The 19,539-nt window shown below is 39.2% G+C and overlaps 10 protein-coding genes across 10 annotated transcripts; 4 read left to right on the forward strand and 6 right to left on the reverse strand. All coding sequences in view use genetic code 12, as the record gives it.

The window, feature by feature from the left end:
* Positions 1 to 6: 6 nt before the first annotated feature.
* Positions 7 to 1,848, reverse strand: SSB1 (Hsp70 family ATPase; the record flags this gene model as incomplete). The annotated part of the gene is made up of 1 exon (XM_051814816.1): positions 7 to 1,848. One exon carries the CDS (start codon positions 1,846 to 1,848, stop codon positions 7 to 9), a length of 1,842 nt encoding a protein of 613 aa, XP_051674107.1.
* A 424-nt stretch (positions 1,849 to 2,272) lies between these two features.
* Positions 2,273 to 3,145, reverse strand: CANMA_000273 (uncharacterized protein; the record flags this gene model as incomplete). The annotated part of the gene is made up of 1 exon (XM_051814827.1): positions 2,273 to 3,145. The coding sequence occupies one exon, from the start codon at positions 3,143 to 3,145 to the stop codon at positions 2,273 to 2,275; it is 873 nt and encodes a 290-aa protein (XP_051674108.1).
* Positions 3,146 to 3,464: 319 nt separating this feature from the next.
* Positions 3,465 to 4,535, reverse strand: PTP1 (tyrosine protein phosphatase; the record flags this gene model as incomplete). The annotated part of the gene is made up of 1 exon (XM_051814838.1): positions 3,465 to 4,535. The coding sequence occupies one exon, from the start codon at positions 4,533 to 4,535 to the stop codon at positions 3,465 to 3,467; it is 1,071 nt and encodes a 356-aa protein (XP_051674109.1).
* Positions 4,536 to 6,412: 1,877 nt separating this feature from the next.
* On the forward strand, positions 6,413 to 8,194 carry PTC5 (type 2C protein phosphatase; the record flags this gene model as incomplete). Its single annotated transcript, XM_051814849.1, has 1 exon — positions 6,413 to 8,194. One exon carries the CDS (start codon positions 6,413 to 6,415, stop codon positions 8,192 to 8,194), a length of 1,782 nt encoding a protein of 593 aa, XP_051674110.1.
* A 643-nt stretch (positions 8,195 to 8,837) lies between these two features.
* On the forward strand, positions 8,838 to 9,908 carry PEX19 (Pex19p; the record flags this gene model as incomplete). The annotated part of the gene is made up of 1 exon (XM_051814860.1): positions 8,838 to 9,908. One exon carries the CDS (start codon positions 8,838 to 8,840, stop codon positions 9,906 to 9,908), a length of 1,071 nt encoding a protein of 356 aa, XP_051674111.1.
* A 40-nt stretch (positions 9,909 to 9,948) lies between these two features.
* CANMA_000277 (AAA family ATPase) lies at positions 9,949 to 12,222 on the reverse strand (the record flags this gene model as incomplete). The annotated part of the gene is made up of 1 exon (XM_051814871.1): positions 9,949 to 12,222. One exon carries the CDS (start codon positions 12,220 to 12,222, stop codon positions 9,949 to 9,951), a length of 2,274 nt encoding a protein of 757 aa, XP_051674112.1.
* Positions 12,223 to 12,488: 266 nt separating this feature from the next.
* Positions 12,489 to 13,253, forward strand: CANMA_000278 (uncharacterized protein; the record flags this gene model as incomplete). Its single annotated transcript, XM_051814882.1, has 2 exons — positions 12,489 to 12,520; positions 12,668 to 13,253. The coding sequence occupies 2 exons, from the start codon at positions 12,489 to 12,491 to the stop codon at positions 13,251 to 13,253; spliced, it is 618 nt and encodes a 205-aa protein (XP_051674113.1).
* Positions 13,254 to 13,287: 34 nt separating this feature from the next.
* On the reverse strand, positions 13,288 to 17,043 carry SKI2 (SKI complex RNA helicase subunit; the record flags this gene model as incomplete). Its single annotated transcript, XM_051814892.1, has 1 exon — positions 13,288 to 17,043. The coding sequence occupies one exon, from the start codon at positions 17,041 to 17,043 to the stop codon at positions 13,288 to 13,290; it is 3,756 nt and encodes a 1,251-aa protein (XP_051674114.1).
* Positions 17,044 to 17,321: 278 nt separating this feature from the next.
* CANMA_000280 (E2 SUMO-conjugating protein) lies at positions 17,322 to 17,798 on the forward strand (the record flags this gene model as incomplete). Its single annotated transcript, XM_051814904.1, has 1 exon — positions 17,322 to 17,798. The coding sequence occupies one exon, from the start codon at positions 17,322 to 17,324 to the stop codon at positions 17,796 to 17,798; it is 477 nt and encodes a 158-aa protein (XP_051674115.1).
* Positions 17,799 to 17,940: 142 nt separating this feature from the next.
* On the reverse strand, positions 17,941 to 19,308 carry CANMA_000281 (fructose-2,6-bisphosphatase; the record flags this gene model as incomplete). The annotated part of the gene is made up of 1 exon (XM_051814915.1): positions 17,941 to 19,308. One exon carries the CDS (start codon positions 19,306 to 19,308, stop codon positions 17,941 to 17,943), a length of 1,368 nt encoding a protein of 455 aa, XP_051674116.1.
* Between the last annotated feature and the right edge of the window lie 231 nt (positions 19,309 to 19,539).

Below are 19,539 nucleotides of genomic sequence, written 5' to 3' on the forward strand. Positions count from 1 at the left end.
TACTACTTAACGAGTGGCCATACCTTTGGTAACAGCTCTCTTCAAAGTCAATTCAGCCTTTCTATAGTCATCAGCAGATGAGTCTTCGATTTCCAAGGTTTGCAAAGCGTCAGACAAAGCAGATTCAATCTTATCCTTAGCGGATTTCTTCAATTTAGCGCTCAAGACTGGGTCAGTGACAGTTGATTCAACTGAGGCAACGTAAGCTTCCAATTTTTGTTTTTGTTCGTGTCTCTTGGCGAAAGCGTCATCAGAGGTCTTGAATTTTTCAGCATCGTTGATCATCTTTTCAATTTCTTCAGTAGACAATCTACCAATTGAGTTGGAAATGGTGATGTTGGCAGATCTACCGGTTGACTTTTCAACAGCAGTAACCTTCAAGATACCGTTAGCATCAACTTCAAAGATGGCTTCCAAAACTGGTTCACCAGCTTGCATTGGTGGGATGTTCTTCAAGTCAAATTCACCCAACAAAGTGTTTTCAGTACAGTTGACACGTTCACCTTGGTAAACTGGGAATTGAACAGTGGTTTGGTGGTCAGCAACGGTGGTGAAGGTTCTTCTCTTGATGGTTGGAACAGTGGTGTTTCTTGGGACAACAGGGGCGAAGACGTTACCTTGCATAGCAACACCAAGAGACAATGGGATAACATCCAACAACAACAAGTCCTTAGTTTCGTCATTGGTTGATTGACCAGTCAAAATAGCACCTTGGACAGCAGCACCATATGCAACAGCTTCATCTGGGTTGATTGATTTTTCCAATTGCTTACCGTCAAAGAAGTCAGACAATAATTTTTGGACTTTTGGAATTCTGGTTGAACCACCAACAAGAACAACTTCGTCAACTTGTGACTTGTTGACCTTGGCATCCTTCAAAACTTGTTCAACTGGTTCCAAAGTAGACTTGAACAAAGCAGCGTTGATATCTTCAAATCTAGCTCTGGTGATGTTAGCTGAGAAATCTTCACCGTCAAACAATGAATCAATTTCAATGGTGGTTTGAGTACCAGAAGACAATGATCTCTTTGCTCTTTCACAAGCAGTTCTCAATCTTCTTAAAGCTCTGGCATCACCTGAGATGTCCTTACCGGTCTTTCTCTTGAATTCAGTCTTGAAATGTTCCAACAAGTTGGTGTCGAAATCTTGACCACCCAAGTGAGTGTCACCGGCAGTAGCCTTAACGGTGAAAACACCACCAGTAATGTTCAATAAAGAAACATCGAAAGTACCACCACCCAAATCGAAGATCAAAACGTGTCTTTCCTTTTCGGATTTACCAGCACCCAAACCGTAAGCAATAGCAGCAGCGGTTGGTTCGTTGATGATTCTCAAAACGTTCAAACCAGCAATGGCACCAGCATCTTTGGTGGCTTGTCTTTGAGCGTCATTGAAGTAAGCTGGAACGGTAATAACTGCTTTTTCAACCTTTTTACCGATTTTAGCTTCAGCAATTTCCTTCATCTTGGTCAAAACCATTGAGGAGATTTCTTGTGGAGAGAAAGTCTTGGTTTCATCCAAGTATTCAACTTCAATTTGTGGTTGTCCGTTGGTGTCAATAACTTTGAATGGCCATGACTTGATATCCTTTTGAACGGATTCATCATCAAAAGCTCTACCGATCAAACGCTTAGCATCAAAAACAGTGTTTTTTGGGTTCAAAGCAGCTTGATTCTTGGCAGCATCACCAATCAATCTTTCTTCACTAGTAAAAGCGACGAAAGAAGGAGTAACTCTGTTACCTTGTTCATTGGCAATAATTTCAACTGCTGAGTCGTATGTAGCAACACATGAGTAGGTAGTACCTAAATCGATACCAATAGCACCTTGGAAAACACCGTCAGCCATGATTATAATTAATATATATTATATGCTAGTCTGTACTAGAAGGAGTTAAGTTGTAAAAAAAAAAAGAAGAAGAAGGGAAAAAGAACTGGGAATGGTGAAAAGATTTTTCAGGAGTGAAAATTTTCAGACACACAATGAAGAGCAGAAGAAGAAGAAGAAGAAAAAAAAAAATGAAAAAATGCGATGAATGTGGTAGCTCTGTATTATTACATAAATTATTATGTAATTAATCAGAACTACACACTACCAACCACAGTTTGTGCACGTTTTCATTTACCCGGATAGTTCAATCATTTATTTTGCAACTAATAGACCATTATTCTTAGCACCTGCTTGATTCAATTGAGTTAGCAAACATTATGACTACCGAGGTAACAGTAATATGGCTGTAGCGATCTAAAAACAGCAGCAAAAATCTTTCATCCTACACAGTTTGTCGTTCTTTCCACAACCTAGGTAAAACACAATTATAAATTTCATTAATCGCAATATCAACATTCTGGCTTAACCCATTTATCGTTATATCTTGTCTCATATTATTCTTACTAATAAATCTCATATTTCCATCAATGTACTGTTGTTGAGATTCATAAGGTGTCAGGTCGATATGGATCCAGCATCTCAGTTGTATACGTATCGAATCTAATCTTGTTCCACCAGCTCCCAAAATTTGTTTAATCTCGCGCCGGTTGAATGATAACGTGGTTGAAACCAGGCGCATCAGATCGTATGTATCTTCATTGTCAGTACCTAGATCTATTGAATCTGTTTCGTGTTTGTTACGGTTTCGGATCTCATCTAAAGTGACAATTTGTGGTGTATATATAATAATCTCGGTTTTGTCACATGCCACCAACTGTTGCATTAACTCGTCAGTACTGTCTTGTGGTGGCAATGTTATCACGCCATTATTGAAAGAGCCACCCATCTTAAAATACTGAGGTAGAGAACCTCTAAGTTTGAGCTCATTGCAAATTGACAATTGTAATCCAATTATCATTCGCAAGGTATCTATGTCATAGTATGATATAAAATTTAGATCCCAATAAGGACACCCCATGTATTTCTTAATAATTAAATCTGCAGTCGAATCGGTATCAAACCTTATAGCTCCAATTTCAAATAATTGGTGAAGGACCTTGCTCAAGGTTGATGTTGTCAATAAAAGTGTGAGGGGGTGGTGTTTAACATAGTTATTCTTTTTCAATATAGCAGGGTGCATTTTTAAATGAATAGTTTCGGACGAGTAAATCAATTGATTGATCTTGGGTTGAGATAACGTATTTGAGATCTCCATTATGGTTTTATCTTCTTTCCCCAGGTCAAATTATACTTGTTTGGATAAGGACGTGGGTGGTTGTAAAACTAATGTTTTGCAACAGAAAATGCTTGATATCTGTCACGCGTACAGAGCATACACACACACACACACAACAACAACAACAGCTACAACAACTGATCAATCATTTACAAATACTCAAAGTTGGACTGTTACATTAGTTATTAATATATTAAAAGTTATAAGGTTTTATTTTTCTACTCACACCACTCAAAACCTCGACCCTCACTGCAAATTGGCCATTGTCAAGTATCCGCTTCAATTACCACCACCACTCTCATTTCTCCTCATAATAGATTTCCTTGGCCACGTCATACAAGAACTGATATTGGTAAACAGTTTGAACCATCATCATCCGCTGTGTTCTCAACTGGAAAACAGCCTTGTATACTAAATCTTTTGTTGGATTGCTGTCAAGAATAGTACGAAACTTGTCCTTATCTCGAAACAAATGATCATAAACCATAAAAGTACCCGACCTTCCAACTCCAGCAGAACAATGAATTATGGGAACTGCTTGGTTTTCTGGCAGACTTGTAGTTGCTTGCTTAACTTCGTTTATATGGCGAGATAGATTGGCCAATGGTGTGATTGAATGTGGGACTTTAGCATCAGCCCATTTATAATAATAGAAATGGTAAACCTTTTTTGTCTTTGTTCCTGATTTGAGCTCAAACTCTGTCAACAAGTAGTCTTCATTGGCATCATAAGTTTCATTCACATTCTTGATTGTTAATTCCTCCAACACGATACCATCTTCAATATTTTTCTGAGAGAATTGCCAAGTTTCACCCAACTCAGGCCAGTATTTATCACATTTCACCATTCCTTGTTCGGTTAGTGGTGTAACCATGGCAATGATGACAACTTCATTTCCTTGTTTCTCCAGTTCATTAAAGCACATTGACCAAAAGTGATTTCTTGTTGATTCCAACGGCCCTTGACATGCAATGTATCTATTGATCAATGTGTCACCTTTAATTTGTAATTTTATATGCGATGCATTGATGTAATCGGAATAAGTTGCTTCGTTCTTGACTGGTAACTTGACCCTGGTTTCATTCCATGGCATAACATTGGAATACCGGTTTCGGTTTTTGTTTGTTTTCAATATGGATGCAGAAAGTGACCAAATCGATTCAGTGGGGTTATTTAACCCCTCAACAATCCTATTCGATTCAACTTCATTCAATTCATCGAATTTCTGTCGCTGTTGTTGCGGTGTGATTGTGAATAAAGTAGGCAAAGAGCCTTCTTCTCGCTGTTTCTTAGATGCGGTCAGGTGATTGCTCTTTGATGAGGTACTATTATTGTTGACGCGTATAATTGGCTTTTTGAATACATTCATTCTTGTAAATGGGAATTGTGAAGTGCTCAAGTGCATCTGCTTTTGCTCTTTCTTTTTCTTTAAATTCTTTTATTTTGTGTGTGGATTATTGTACAAGCCTTGCGTGAAGCGTCTTTGAGTCCTGTTTTGTTTCTGTTTTGTTTCTCTATTTTTTGCTTGTATTGTGTTTACTCGAGGTGGATACCATATAATTAAGAGCAATGATGGTGAAACGACAGATTTGATTCAAAGAAAACGATATTGAATAAGTTGTATTTGGTATAAAGAAAAGAGTGGATGTGTAAAAGGTTTAACAATTTTTCGTATTTTCTTTAGAGAGTATTATACAATGACAATTAATAAATTGCTACATCCAAATCTTTTAGAGACTAAATTACCCACGGGACACGGCGGATAACGCAAATGCAAAATGCAAGATGCAAGATGTCAAATGCACATATAAAGGTTATTGGCATTGAAATAAATCAGACCATTAAGTGTGTATTACTCTTTTGGTTGTCTCTCTCTGCGTTCAACACGAGCTAATACCAAGTATCACAACCATGCTGTATATGATAGCAAGATACTGTATATGACACGCACACAATTAACTACAATAGGGTAATAAAAAAGTAAGAATTCCAACAGTCATAATGGAAGTCCATTGATCTAATTCTCAATCGCCTTTTATTATGTATCTTGATAGTTCAATTTATCTTCCCCACCGACCCCCTTGCATCACCCCTTTCAGTCTTTTTTTTTATTACTTTTAGTTCGCTAGACGGAACCCCATTTTAAAGAAAAAACTTTAATAAGGTGTCTGTAATATGCGCTATGTAAGAATCTTTTTCAATGTCGTGCTTTTAGGCTTTACCTGTGTATTTGCGACAATGGCAGAAACAACTAGGCTTAATAATTTCAAACCTTGTCATAGCGTTTAGCTTTGTTTTGTCGGTAGTGAAGACTGCAAGCCAATTTGCACTCAAATTGTTGCTTATTAAAACATTATAATGTAGCGGTGAGTAGCTTCACATGTGACATGCAACTAGGCACTATTAACAACTCAAATTTAATGATTGTCATCTCAAGTTGTTGTTTGTGACCCACTTGATTCAAGTAAACACACACAGTTGCTTGTAAATGATCGGTTCAGTTGAGATAGTGACTCATTCTGAGACAACTTTATCCCGTTTCAGACTCAATGGTATGGTGCAATCCTTCAAAGGGAGGGTGCTGTCATATCTCCTCTCCGAACACCTACACATTTCTTCTTACTTTTATCGTTGTTGCTCTCATGCAACATTTCAGCAGCATTGTCTTGTTAAAGTATATTGGAGGTAGAGCACTGTTTGGTGGCTAGCTGAGTTGCATTTAATCAGATGACAGATACCAATTATGTTGTCAAATGTAGCATGGAAAAGCCGCGCTGGCACCAATTCCTAGTGTACACATGTATTGTCATCAGATTGATAACTTTGCCTTTGCCTCGGTAATTGATGTTAACACCCAGACTAGAACTAAAACCAATGCTGTCTCATGATTGGTAGTGGTAGTTCCAAACGGTGTGTCCCTACCAAAATTTTAATTAAAAGAAAAAGAAATGTTCAATTCTTTGAGAATGTCACAATTTCTCTAATCAAAGTTTACGTAGAGAGAGACCACCAATCACTCCATCTTTCAGAGTTATCAATTAACAATACACCAACCACTTTGATAGACTTATTCTGTATCACATTATTACACATATTCTCAACAAGAGTCTGACTGTACATTATTTAACAACTGTAGGTACCGTCTAAACCCACAACATTTACACCTTCCAATTGGGTTGCTCACTAACAATAGCGATTGGATAAATATTCGAATACTTATATTTGACACCTAAATCAACTTCAATCATGTCATATATGTTATCAACTAGACCAAAGTTCTTATATCTCACCAATAAGCAACTACAAACTATAAGCAAAAGACTTCTATCTTCCACCTCCAAAACATCAATAAATTCATCCAAGTTACTAAACTCATCAAAAACATTTTTCAAGTCACTCCCCAAGACTGAACAACAACAATATCAGAAACAGGGCAAGAACGTGGCACTTGTATCTGGCATCATAATAGTTGGGTCCTACATTGCTTTTAACCAATCAAATTACTACAATTTGGATACATTACCCCTGCTGCCGCAATCATCTCAAGTAGCAGCAAACGCGGCTGCTGGTTCGTTTGCAAAGCCGCCAAAATTGTTGGAGGATAAAAAGTTATTTTCAACTTCAACATCATCAATGCATCAAGAAAACAGTATCAGCCATCAGCAACATAAGGAAGGAATCTTTTTATTAAACGACGAACAAGTTGATACCAAGTTGCGTCAGTTTGAAGAAAGCTATTTTGTCAATAGAGGAAAGGGGGTAATGAGGTATGATATATGTCAATTGCCTTCTAACTCGCCTATTGAGGATGACCGAGCCGAGGAGATTATACAAGTGCCAATCTTGCAAGATAACAACATTAAGACCACCACCGATTGGCTATTTTTCGGAGTTTTTGATGGACATGGTGGCTGGACTACTAGTTCAAAGTTGAGAGACGAGTTGATCAATTACGTGATAAATGAGTTGGGTACTATCTATAAACCTGTGCAAGGAGAGGAGAACCTCAGATATGTACCCAACAGCGCCACCATTGATCAAGCTATTAAAAATGGATTTCTTAAATTAGATCATGAGATTGTCAATAAGAATATCGAAAAATTACTCACTGATGGAAATAAAGCTAAAGCTGCTGAATTGTTGATGCCGGCATTATCGGGATCTTGCGCTTTGTTGTCATTTTATGATACAAACTCGAAAATGTTAAAAGTCGCTGTAACCGGAGACTCAAGAGCGATCTTGGGCTCGTTTAAGAATAATCACTGGACTGCTAGACAGTTAAGTATTGATCAAACTGGCTCAAACCCAACTGAGGTAGCCAGAATTATTAGTGAGCATCCGGATGAGCCTAAGGTTATTCGCAATGGCCGTGTTTTGGGTAGTTTGGAACCTACAAGGGCGTTTGGTGATTGTAGATACAAACTTCCGGCATCAATACAAGAACGGATTTACAAGCAATTTTTCGGCAAGAGATTACCCAACTATTTAACATCTCCTCCATATGTAACTGCTGAACCAGTTATTACCACCACAAAAATTAACCCAGATAACAATGATTTCCTAGTCATGGCAAGTGATGGACTTTATGAAATGTTGACAAATGAAGAAATCGTTGGACTAGTTGTTAAATGGATGGAGAGGGAAAAAATGGTTAAACCACAAAAATCGTTTTGGAACTTTTTTGGAAAAGTTGGTGAAAACAAATTACCGGAAGTGGAGGATATAACAATGGACAAGGCAAGTAAGAAGCCAATTAGAAAATCAACTGGTGGGGGTAGTTTCTTGTTACAAGACAACAATGTCTCTACCCATTTAATCCGTAATGCATTATCCAATGGGGGTTCAAAAGAGCAAACATCGATGATTATATCGATACCTAACCCCGTGTCCAGGCGGTATCGTGATGACTTAACAGTTACTGTTGTATTTTTCGGTAACAACCTAAATGAAGCAAATGAAAATGGAGCTTTGGAGATCAATGCAAGTGCCACTGCAGGTGGTGTTGATGCTTCAAAACCTAAATTATAGAAAAAAAAGAAAAAGAGAGTAACATGTCAACATCAATTACTATCAACGAGGACAAAAGTGTATATTTATTGTTTAATAGAAGTATAGTTGATAATATTTATATATCAAATTGTCTTTCTTTTTTTTCTTTTTTTATCCATTTGCCAATTAAAGAATCTCATTGTATATACATATTGTCGAACAAGATGTCTTTGACTCAAGCACTGCTAAACAGGTCTTAATTCTTCTTTTTTGACATCCACCCACAAAAGCTTTAGCAAGAGAGTAATTTTAGTTTAACCGAGCATAAACTATTTTTGATCAGAGGTACACGCATTTGCCACACTGGAAGTCCTGTGAAACAAAACAAAAAATCTGTCTCTCTCTCTTTCTCTCGTATACTACTTATATTAAACGCTACCTACTTCTAATTTCCCCTCCACCCCTCCTTTATAACCCCCACATAAAAAATTAAAAAGAAAAATTTAAAAATATTGAAAATATTAAGATCAGAGAAGTTTCAATTTAAGAGAACAGTTGAGATTCTCAGTGTGAAAAATTAATTTATTTCGCTTTAAGATCACTTTATTTTAAAGAACCCCATCGGTCACACGCTAATTATAGTTACATAACTCCTCCTCCACTTACCTCCATTTCCCAACCCATGTCTGAAGCAGTCAAGAACCAAGACGAATTAGCATCAACTACTGTGCAAAACGCCGGTAATGCTGCTGATGCCACTACAAATGCTACAGCTGATGCTGAAACACAAGACAAAGGTGATCAAGATACCACTGCCAAGTCTAAAGAGAAACCAGAAGAAAAGGCTAAAACCTCTTCTGGTGGTGATGATGTGGATGATTTAGACGATTTGTTGGATGACTTTGCTGATGATGTGCTCAATAAGCCACCAGGATCAACTCTTGATAACCAGTCGCAAACTGGCTCAACCACGAAAAAGGACGGCAAAGGCACTGCATCATCTACTGATCCCGTCAATGAGGACTTCCAAAACTCGGTAGCCGAACTCATCAAGGATATGAATATTGAGGACCCTGAAACTCAAAAACAGTTTGAAACTTTAGTTCAACAATTTGAAACTAACCATAGGTCAGAAGCTGAGTCTGGCGCACAACAAACGGCAAACTTCGATTATGTTATGAAGGAAACTATGGAGAGATTGCGTAAATCAGGCGAAGATATTGATTCAAAAATCAAAAACGACTCCTCGGGCACTAATCCTGAAGATATCTTAACTCAATTATTAGCAGGAATGAATGAAGGTGGGTTAGGTGGTGGAGATATGGATATGAGCAAACTATTGATAGATATGTTGGAACAATTGAGTTCAAAGGAAGTGTTGTACGAACCAATCAAGGATTTAAATAACAAATTCCCACAGTACTTAAAAGACAACAAGGACAAATTGGACGAACAACAATATGCAAACTATACCAAACAATATGACATAACCAATGATATCTTGAAAGTATTTGAAGGCGACAATTACAATGACTCGAATAAAGGACAACGAGATCAGATTAATGCCATGTTGGAAAGTTTGCAAGAGTTGGGTCAGCCCCCAGTAGAGCTAGTAGGGGATGCCGGTGATTTCTTGCCTGGTTTTGGAGGTGCTGGTAAAGATGGAGCCGGTCTTGATGGACTCGATTTTGATGGTAAGGATTTACCGCCTGATTTGGAAAAAAATTTACAAGAAGGATGTCAACAACAGTGATGCACTTAACTGTGTATATATACAAAATTGTCTATTTAACTCAAATATTTAGTCCCGCCCTATTGGCAAAGTCTTTATAATATTGTAACATATCTTGAGTAATACCACGAGAAATCCCCTGCAACGCATGCTCAAAGTGTTTATTTTCAACGTGTTGCGCATTACGATTCTCCATTATTGCATTTAAGCCAGCTTCTTGACACAATAAAGTGACTTCAGCACCGGAGCAACCTTCAGTAAGCTTGGCGTATCTTGTCAAATCTACATCAACCAAATCAAATTTGCGGCAACATTTGGTCAATATTTGCAACCTGGCGTCGTGATCAGGTGGAGCAACATATATATGACGATCTAATCGACCGGGTCTAAGCAAAGCGGAATCAATTTCTGTTGGTTTATTCGTGGCGCCAATAATGACAACTCCCTTCAATTCCTCAACACCGTCAATCTCATTCAACAACGAAGTCAATACATTTTTTGATGCAGCGGTTCCACCTCCATCGCCATCACGATCACTGGCAATAGCATCGATCTCATCCAAAAATATAATTGATGGGGCAGCAGCTCGAGCCTTTCGGAAAATCTCCCGAATCGTTCGTTCACTCTCCCCCACATATTTATTAAAAATCTCTGGTCCCTTGATCGCCAAGAAATTTAGACCCGACTCGGTTGCAAGCGCTTTCGCCGTAAGTGTTTTGGAACAACCCGGTGGACCATATAAAAGCACACCCTTGGGAGCATTGACTCCTAATTTGGCAAACGAGGCTGATGCTTCCAATGGCAATTGTACAACTTCAACAAGTTTCCTTTTCAATTCCTCTTGCCCACCAATATCGGACCAGTACACTTTTGGCATTTCCAAAAAGATTTCCCGCATTGCTGATGGGCGTATTTCGCCCAATGCTTCAAACAAATCGTCCAATGTGACTTTGATATTTTCCTGTTGTGTACCATTAGCCAAGCCTCTATTTATAGCCTTCATTACGGCTTCTCTGCACAATGCAGTCAAGTCAGCACCAACATATCCGTGAGTCTTTGCTGCGACCAATACTATATTTTCCTCAGTCAAGTCATACTTGTTCTTGTTCATTTTATCAAACTGTTTTTGCAAAATGTCTTGTCTAGCTTCAACGTCAGGAATACCAATTTCGATTTCTTGATCGAACCGGCCCGGTCTGCGTAATGCAATGTCTATCGCATTAGGTCGATTAGTAGCACCAACAACAACTATTTTCCCACTATTGTCCATTCCATCCATCATTGTCAATAACGTCGCAACCACACGGCTCTCAGTCTCTCCTGAATCGTCTGAATTACGTGATGGAACAAGTGAGTCGATCTCGTCCATAAAGATGATGGATGGTTGGAATTGTGCTGCCTCTTCAAATATCTCTCGAATAGCATTTTCAGTTTCTCCCAAGTACTTGGATACAATAGAAGGACCATTTATGGTTAGTATGTGTGCATTGATATCATTTGCTGCACATCGAAGAAGCATTGTCTTTCCTGTACCTGGTGGGCCATAGAGCAATATACCTCTAGGTGGTGATATCCCGAAATCAGAAAACAAAGTTGGATTGTGCAAGGGAAGTTCAATTGTTGATTGTAGTAAACTCGTTTGTTTGGCAAGACCACCGACTTGAGAAAATGTTGGGGGTCGGGGTAGAAGGGGATATTTCGAGACTGTTGGTTCCGTTCGGCTGCTAATTTCAACTGTAGTTTGTTGTGAGAAAATATATGCAGGGGTAACCGTACGCGATTGACTTTCCGTGTCTGATATCGTGAGCTCCTTCATCTTTGAGTCGATACCACCCTGTATGTCAATGATTGTAAGCCCACCTTTGTCATTTTCAACTTTAAGGCCAGGGTAAACAAGTCCTATTTCATCCAATACCACTTTTGCTTCTGGTTCCATATCTCCATGGACAACCACACTCAGTGCATAAGGTGGCTGTCCATTGTACTTTTCCACGTTGACTCTATCTCCCAATAGGAGCCCACTTAGACGCCTAAAACTATTCGATAAAGTAATTACGTTTCTCGCCGGAATGTCGTTGGACAGGACAGCAACAGCTATTATACCCGGTTGGCCATTGAGTTGACTGATGTAAACGAAATCCTTCGAATTCAACTCCAACGCTTCAAAAACTTCGGAGCTCAAGTAGGCATTGGCAATGGCTTTGGATTTAGTAGGCGATGATGTATGTGGACGGACAATGAACGATTTCGGCACTTTTATTTTCTTTGATATGGGTTGATTTGCGGGGTCTGGTGTTGACGCCAGCTTCTTCTTAGTTGATGACTTAGAAGACATTGTGTAGTTGTTGTTACCTTAGTGGTGGTGGTGATATCCAAATTGATCCAATCTTGAACTTTGTATTTCCGATGACAAAAAAAAAAATAAAAAGAAAAAGGATGAGCTGCAAAAGTTCAGTGTTCAAACATATTTCACTTACAGCCTTCTTCTACTGTTCAACTTTGCAACTAAACCAACGTTCAAATGGATATATTACTACTACTACCACAACAACAACTACTACTACTATGATACAGAACTTTCTATCCATAAAAAGCACTGCAATGCGACTACTACCGAGACGCCAAGTCTCTACGTTCTTTTTACCCAAATACGAACTGGTCAGCACATTATATCGCAAATTCACACCGTCCTTTCTAAATCACTTCAACTTCATAGATAAAACGCAGCGTACTCCCCCTTATCAGAAAGACGGCCCCAGGCTTAGCGCTCAAAGAGATAGTCCAACTATCATCGATAAAGTTTTAAATGCATCGAGTGACACACATTATCAACAACATGTACAACCCTTGATCAGCTTTATTGCTCCGGTAAAGTTTCTGAATAATGAAATCGCGTGCGTATCAAATGGACTAACTAACTTGGAGCTACGAGTAGAAAATGATAAGGGCGAAGTTGTGTTTATCGAGTCTGATCTTCTTCGACGATTAGGCAAACAGACTTTTGCACTTGCATTGATAAATCAGTTTAAAATTTTTCAAACAGTTGGATACTTGTCAAATTCAGAGGCGGATATCGAGTCTGACATCTCCTGGCTACTAAGCAACGAATCAATACTTGAGTTCATGAAATTGAATGGACTTTCAAATTGTGTTTCCATGAATCGAGAACTATTGGTAAACGAGTATCTAACTCATTCAGAGTTTGAAGAAAAGAAAAAGATTGTACAAGAAGCTACGACCGTTGGAAGTTTCCACGCCTTGATCGGATTGGTTCATTTCAAACCTCGGCCAGGGCTGCAAGAATTGATGAATAAAATAATCAATGGTAAACGTGGTGTTTTTAGCATATTAAAGCAAAGTGCGTGAGACGTAAATAAAAATACAAAGTACAGCCCCAATTCTATAGATATAAAGATGCACAAAACACAATATCCCTCTTGATCTTTTCCTGTGCTTCGGCCATTTTCAAATGCAATTTCGAATCGCCAATAATCAAAGCAGCATTCTTAACTTCACGACAAATTTCATCCAATCTGGTAATGACTCTAACAATTGTACCTTCAGACTCAACACTAATTCCCATGATTTCATTAAAACTCAACCCATTAGCCCATTCGTAAACAACGTTGACCAAAGCAAACCGTTTACTTTCAACAAAGTCCTCCTCTTCCGAGGTTAACGAAACCCTCTTTTCAATAAACACTCGAAGCAACTTTTCAGCAATCTCGTGGATTCTAGCTTTACCCTTCTCCAACCTTGGAGTAATCAACGGTGGTTCATCTTCTTGCGTTCTACCTTCATAAACAAAGCACGATAAAAGCGCCACAATCTCAGCCGGTTCGAAATCACCAAGGAAATTATCAAGAACCAACTCAGTGAGAATCAATTCCCAGCCCGAATTGATTTCACACGCAACTCGACCTTTCAAAACTACATTGTGTTTGTCGTCAATAAATCCAAGAGTTTCAAGAACTTCCAATCTTTGTTCATAGTCTGGCAAAAGGTCCAAGTTCTCGTCCGAAATCAATCTCTGTAGCCCTTCCAATTCCATTTTAAGAAGATGTATTTTCCGATATTCGGCATAATGGTTTTGAAAATTGGGACAGTTGAAAGCTTGCAAATCGTTAATCTTTGTAAGGATATTTTCTTTCTCGACGCACAAATCATGGAGGGATATTTGTCGAGTTTGGTTGAAACTGATCTCTTCCAATTCCTTCTGGTGCCAGAGAATCGAATGTATGAGCTCCTCTGCCTTCTTAACTTCATCTGGTTTATTTTCAATAACAGCATTCATGGATACCTTCAACGTATATTTACAAATGAAATTGACACTTTCGTATGGTACCGATACGACCTTGAGACCACCATGGTACTTAATTTTGGCAAAATTTTTAATCAAATAGCTTCTAATTGGAATGTATGGCAACTTGTATTCCTCTTCAGTCGTCTCGTACTCTCTGCCATGGTGAAATGTAAGCAAATAGATACTGTCATTAACACTATCTGACTTCACAACAAACCCTATTTTCAACACGGACTCTTTATCCCGAAAACACACCAACTTTCCAATCCTCAACAACTGCGTCTTCAATATAGGCGACTTGTGAATATCAACAACACATTGGCTATAAACATCTTCGTACTCAAACATGAGTTTACAAGTTTCCTCGATGTTCTTCAAGTTACATTCATCGCATGGAGTTAGCACCAAACTGCTTAACCTGTTTGTAAGAGCATCGTGTCTCTTTTTATTCTCTGGGAGCAACACTTGGGTTGAATTTTCACTGAAGGAATGCTTAATCATTTCTTCAACTTTCAACGCCTCAATCCTAAGCAAATTCAAAATCATATTGTAAGTCAATCTGAATTGAGATTGCAATTTCGTTGGAGTTCCTAGAGCCACCTCTTTGAAGTCGGTAGGCGATAGTGCTTCATTATAAGCCATCACTATCACGGTACCGGTAGCATCTAATCCTCTTCTACCAGCTCTACCCGACATTTGCGTAAATTCCCCCGGCAAAAGGTTTCTAAATGCTCTACCATCGTGTTTTCTAGTAGAACTGAATACAACTGTTCTAGTTGGTAAATTCAACCCCATGGCAAAAGTCTCCGTAGCAAACAACACCTTCACCAACGTCTTGGCAAATAAAATTTCGATACACTCTTTCACGATGGGTAGAAGACCACCATGGTGAACTGCTATTCCTCGGCTAAGCATTTCTCTAATCTTTATAATTTGAGGTAATTCACGATCTTCCTTTTTCAATCTACCAACAGCTCTATCAATGAACATGTGAATCTCTGACTTTTCCTTGGCGGTACAGAAATCAACTCCGTGTAATGAATCGGCATACATTTCACATTTTTTCTTTGAAAACACGAAAATCACTGCTGGCAACAAATTATTCAGCTTCATATAATGTACCAATTCAGGCCATGTATTTTTGTTTGGACCATCAGTACCAAATCTCCTTGGACCGGAAAAGTTTCCATGGTTGTTAGTTGCGCCTCCACGTCCACCACCACGTCCGCCACCTCCTCCTCTGGCACCTCCCCTACCTCTAGCAACAGCTTTGTTACCACCTCTAGCTGTTCCGCCAGGTCCTCCTCTACTTCCAGAACCCATTGTCGTAGACGGAAGAGACTTGTTCGATTTTCCTGCTTCAAGCAAATCCTTGTGAGCTTTGAACTCATTCTCAATGAATCTCCTGCTTGAGTCAACAACTTTGAATAGTTTGTTCTTTGCCGATATAAAAATCTCTAAAGGCACGGGTCTTTTTGGAGTTGAAATGACGTAAATATCCTTTTGTTTGGTTCTTCCCACCCAATTGGCGAATTCAAACGTGTTTGGAACTGTGGCAGATAATAGAATGTACTTGACATGATCAGGTAACATGATAATCACTTCTTCCCAAACAACACCACGATCTATATCGTTCACATAATGCACTTCATCGAAAATGACAAACTCGACATCTCTTATCAAGTCTGCACCACGATACAACATCGAACGCAAAATTTCGGTTGTCATGATAAGACAGTTGGCTTCAGGGTTGATTTGAACATCACCAGTGATTAACCCGACATCTATGTCCTTGAATGTTTCCTTGAAATCTCTAAACTTTTGATTTGACAACGCTTTGATTGGGGAAGTATATATACACTTTGTCATATTTCTCTTGGCCATTGCGATTGCATACTCGGCCACCACGGTTTTACCTGCCGACGTGTGAGCTGCCACAAAGACAGAATCGCCCTGTTCTAAATGAAACACGGCTTCTTTTTGAAAGGTGTCTAGCTCAAATGGCCAAGTTCTTGCCATATTGGGCACTAATTCGTTGAAATCCTCAATTTTATGATCCAAATCAACAACGTGAGCCCAATCACGCTTGTCAGCTGGTTTCTTTTCATCGTACCTGAAAGACTTATAATCAAATGGAACCAATCCTTCAATTTCGTCTGCGTCAAACGGAACTTTTGATTTTGATTCTGCCAATGATTTTTCACCATTTGCTCCATCCACCAAAGAACGTTCATTCACCGCTTCAAATGTTTGTCCATTCAGATTTTCTTCACCTCTGCTCAAATCTTCCAACTCTGTCAAACCTTTGGCTTCACCAACTTCTAGCCCTCGCGAAAGCCCAGGTGGTATATCAAACAATCCATACTCGTTTCTATGTAAGTTTGAAGTAGCATCCTTCACTTCACGGTCCATTGATGCTTGCTGTAACAAACCGCCAGGTTGGAAAGGTAAAAACCCCGACTTTCCCCTTATACTATCACTCTTTGATGAGTAGTCTCTATTAATACTCAAAGAATTCGATGCAGAGGCGTTCGCCTCATTGAGGTCCACTTCTTCGCGATATCCAGAAATTTTACCCTCGATTCCAGATCTTTTGAATCTGATCTTCGTTCGGTTTAAACTCGATGGATTAATGACTAGTTTGCCAATGATTTTGTTTCTGTCGATATCAGGTTTGGGCTGTAAAAGATCGAGCAATTCCCAATTTAGTTCTGGTGACGGCTTTAAAAAGTCATCTACGAGTTGTTGGTTCTTTTCTTCTTTAGTAGGTTTCGAAAATGCATATGTCGTTTTCCCATATGGATCAGCACTCAATGGTGAGTCCTTGTGCCCTGTAAGTTCCTCTATGAGCATCAGGATTTCAGGTGCTTCTGTAATCTGGGCAAGAAGGGAAGAGAGAAAGAGCTTTGAAAAACTGTATCGCGCAAAACTCGCGAGAAACCTTTTTGTTTTTTGACCAAAACCATCAGCACACAACAATACCCTAGCCATCTACAAAAGAGTGCACACATTGCGTATTGTTTGACTGCCCTGGTCTATTTCGTGATTTATTTCCTTTTATTGACATTTGTACTTTTATAACATACCCCCTCTTTTGCTTTGCCCTATTTTGAAAGCGCTCAATATCAATAATGTCGCTTCGCAATATCAGATTACAAGAAGAAAGAAAACAATGGAGAAAAGATCATCCATTCGGGTTCTACGCCAAACCAGTCAAAGGTGCTGACGGTTCATTAGATTTAACTCAGTGGAAGGCAGGAATTCCGGGAAGGGCGGGCACGTTATGGGAAGGTGGTGTTTACCCAATCAAATTGGACTTCCCTCCAGAATATCCCTCGAAACCACCAAAAGTGAAATTTCCTGCAAACTTCTACCACCCAAATGTATACCCCAGTGGTACTATTTGCTTGAGTATTTTGAATGCTGATCAGGATTGGAAGCCGGCGATCACGTTGAAGCAGCTTGTTTTGGGGGTACAAGAATTATTGAGCACGCCCAACCCAGATTCACCAGCACAAGAAGCAGCTTGGAAAGACTTTAGTAAAGATCGGAAGTTGTATGAGAAGAAAGTGAGCGAACAAGCTAAAAGGTTTACGCCTGCTGTGTAGAATAAAATCAAAGTGTATATCTGTTGTAATTGAAACGAATAAATTGATTAAAGTGAAACAGGTCGGGAAGAATACCAACATTGTAATCCTACAGTAGTGATTCCTCTAAGTAGTATTTTATATATATCACGCTATTTCAACTCTAAACCACATCGCCACTATTCAACAAATCCCTACTTTTGAAAACGGCCCCTCCCGATTTTGCCTCTCCGAGTTGGGACGTTCCCTTTTCCTTGTATGTGCTGACTGCTGGAATATCCGCCTTTAGTCTAGATACCAACGTAGAATAGGCTCTTGGCTCCAACTTGATCAATGTGTGTAATGGTATAGACATCCAGGGACTTTCTTCTTGAGGCACGTTCATGAAATACGCATAAAGACAACGCAATACAGCTTGGTGGGTGATTATAAGAATATTCTCTTGACGTTCCAACTCCATAATGATGGGCTCCAACCTTATGACAATGTCACGATAAGATTCTCCGCCACGATACCTATATTCATATTTGTTGTCATCCCTAGCTTTGAAATCTTCTGGGAATGCCTTCTCAATCTCCTCGTACGTCATTCCGTCACACTCACCAGCATCCAATTCGTCTAGTGCTTTCCACTGCAATTTTTTGTATGGCAAAAATGAGGCTGTCTCCTGCGTACGCTTTAAAGTCGAGGTCCATACCGTCAAATTTGTATGCTTATGTTCCTCACCCAACGATTTAAGAACTAGTTCAGGTAACTTTTTTGCGTACCTCCACCCACGTTCTGACAAATCGGCATCACCACCAATCTGGCCGGTCAAGTTGAACTCCGACTCACCATGTCTTGACAACCAAATGCTTCTTGGTTTGATATGTAAGTTCATCACGTAGTAAACAATTCGACTTTCCAAATAAGTCTCGATCCGGTTCAAAATAATTTGCGCGTTCACATTAACAAGTTTGACGAAGGTCAATTCCGAGTCTGCAGAAGGGTCCATAGTTTCATAAACTGATTCATAATGCTCGATTCTCTTAAGAAAATCTGCCATAGCAAATTCATTAGGTTTTGTGATGTAATCCGGGGAGGTGGTTTTCACATCCATGATATTCTGCAATATGAGCTCTTTGTCGTCACACCAACTTTCTAAAAACATGGGTTCGATATAGTTCTCCCGGCATAACTTCAAGATTCTATCCCTTCTTTCACGGGTGGAGTTTGTGGCATCCAAAATCCCTACAACACCATTTTCCTCGACAAACCAATTCATCATGTCTTTGATTGCTGAATCTATTGCTTGTTTCCTATAAGCCAACCCCTCTTCATTCTTTGGATTAAAGAAATCGGCGTTAAGAGCAGCCTCTTTGGCCACTTCTCGCCTGTAGTTACCAACGTTGAAGCACTTTGACATTATCGACAACCATGACAAGTACCGGACAATCTTCTGGGATATAAGAGATTTTCCACGAGCTGGTAAACCAACCATAACCACACAAACTCTAACATTCTCAACATGAGATATTGAATACACTGGCATCACTGTTATGGGAGGGGGGTGAGGAGCTTCTAATGATATATCAAAAGTAAAAAAATTTTTAAAAAAAAAAATGTGGGGTCAATCCGGTTGAAAAGGAGTGGATATCAGCTCTAAACGTGGTTTACCCTTTTCTTGCTTTTATTTTGTGGGGTTGTTGTTGCTATTGGAAGTTTTTCTTTTTCAGCAAGGGTAGGTGGTGGTAGATTCCTTTCTTATTGATAAGATCCGATC

The sequence above is a fragment of the Candida margitis genome (assembly GCF_024628925.1).
Source record: "Candida margitis strain CBS 14175 chromosome Unknown scaffold25, whole genome shotgun sequence".
Lineage (NCBI taxonomy): Eukaryota > Fungi > Ascomycota > Pichiomycetes > Serinales > Debaryomycetaceae > Lodderomyces > Lodderomyces margitis.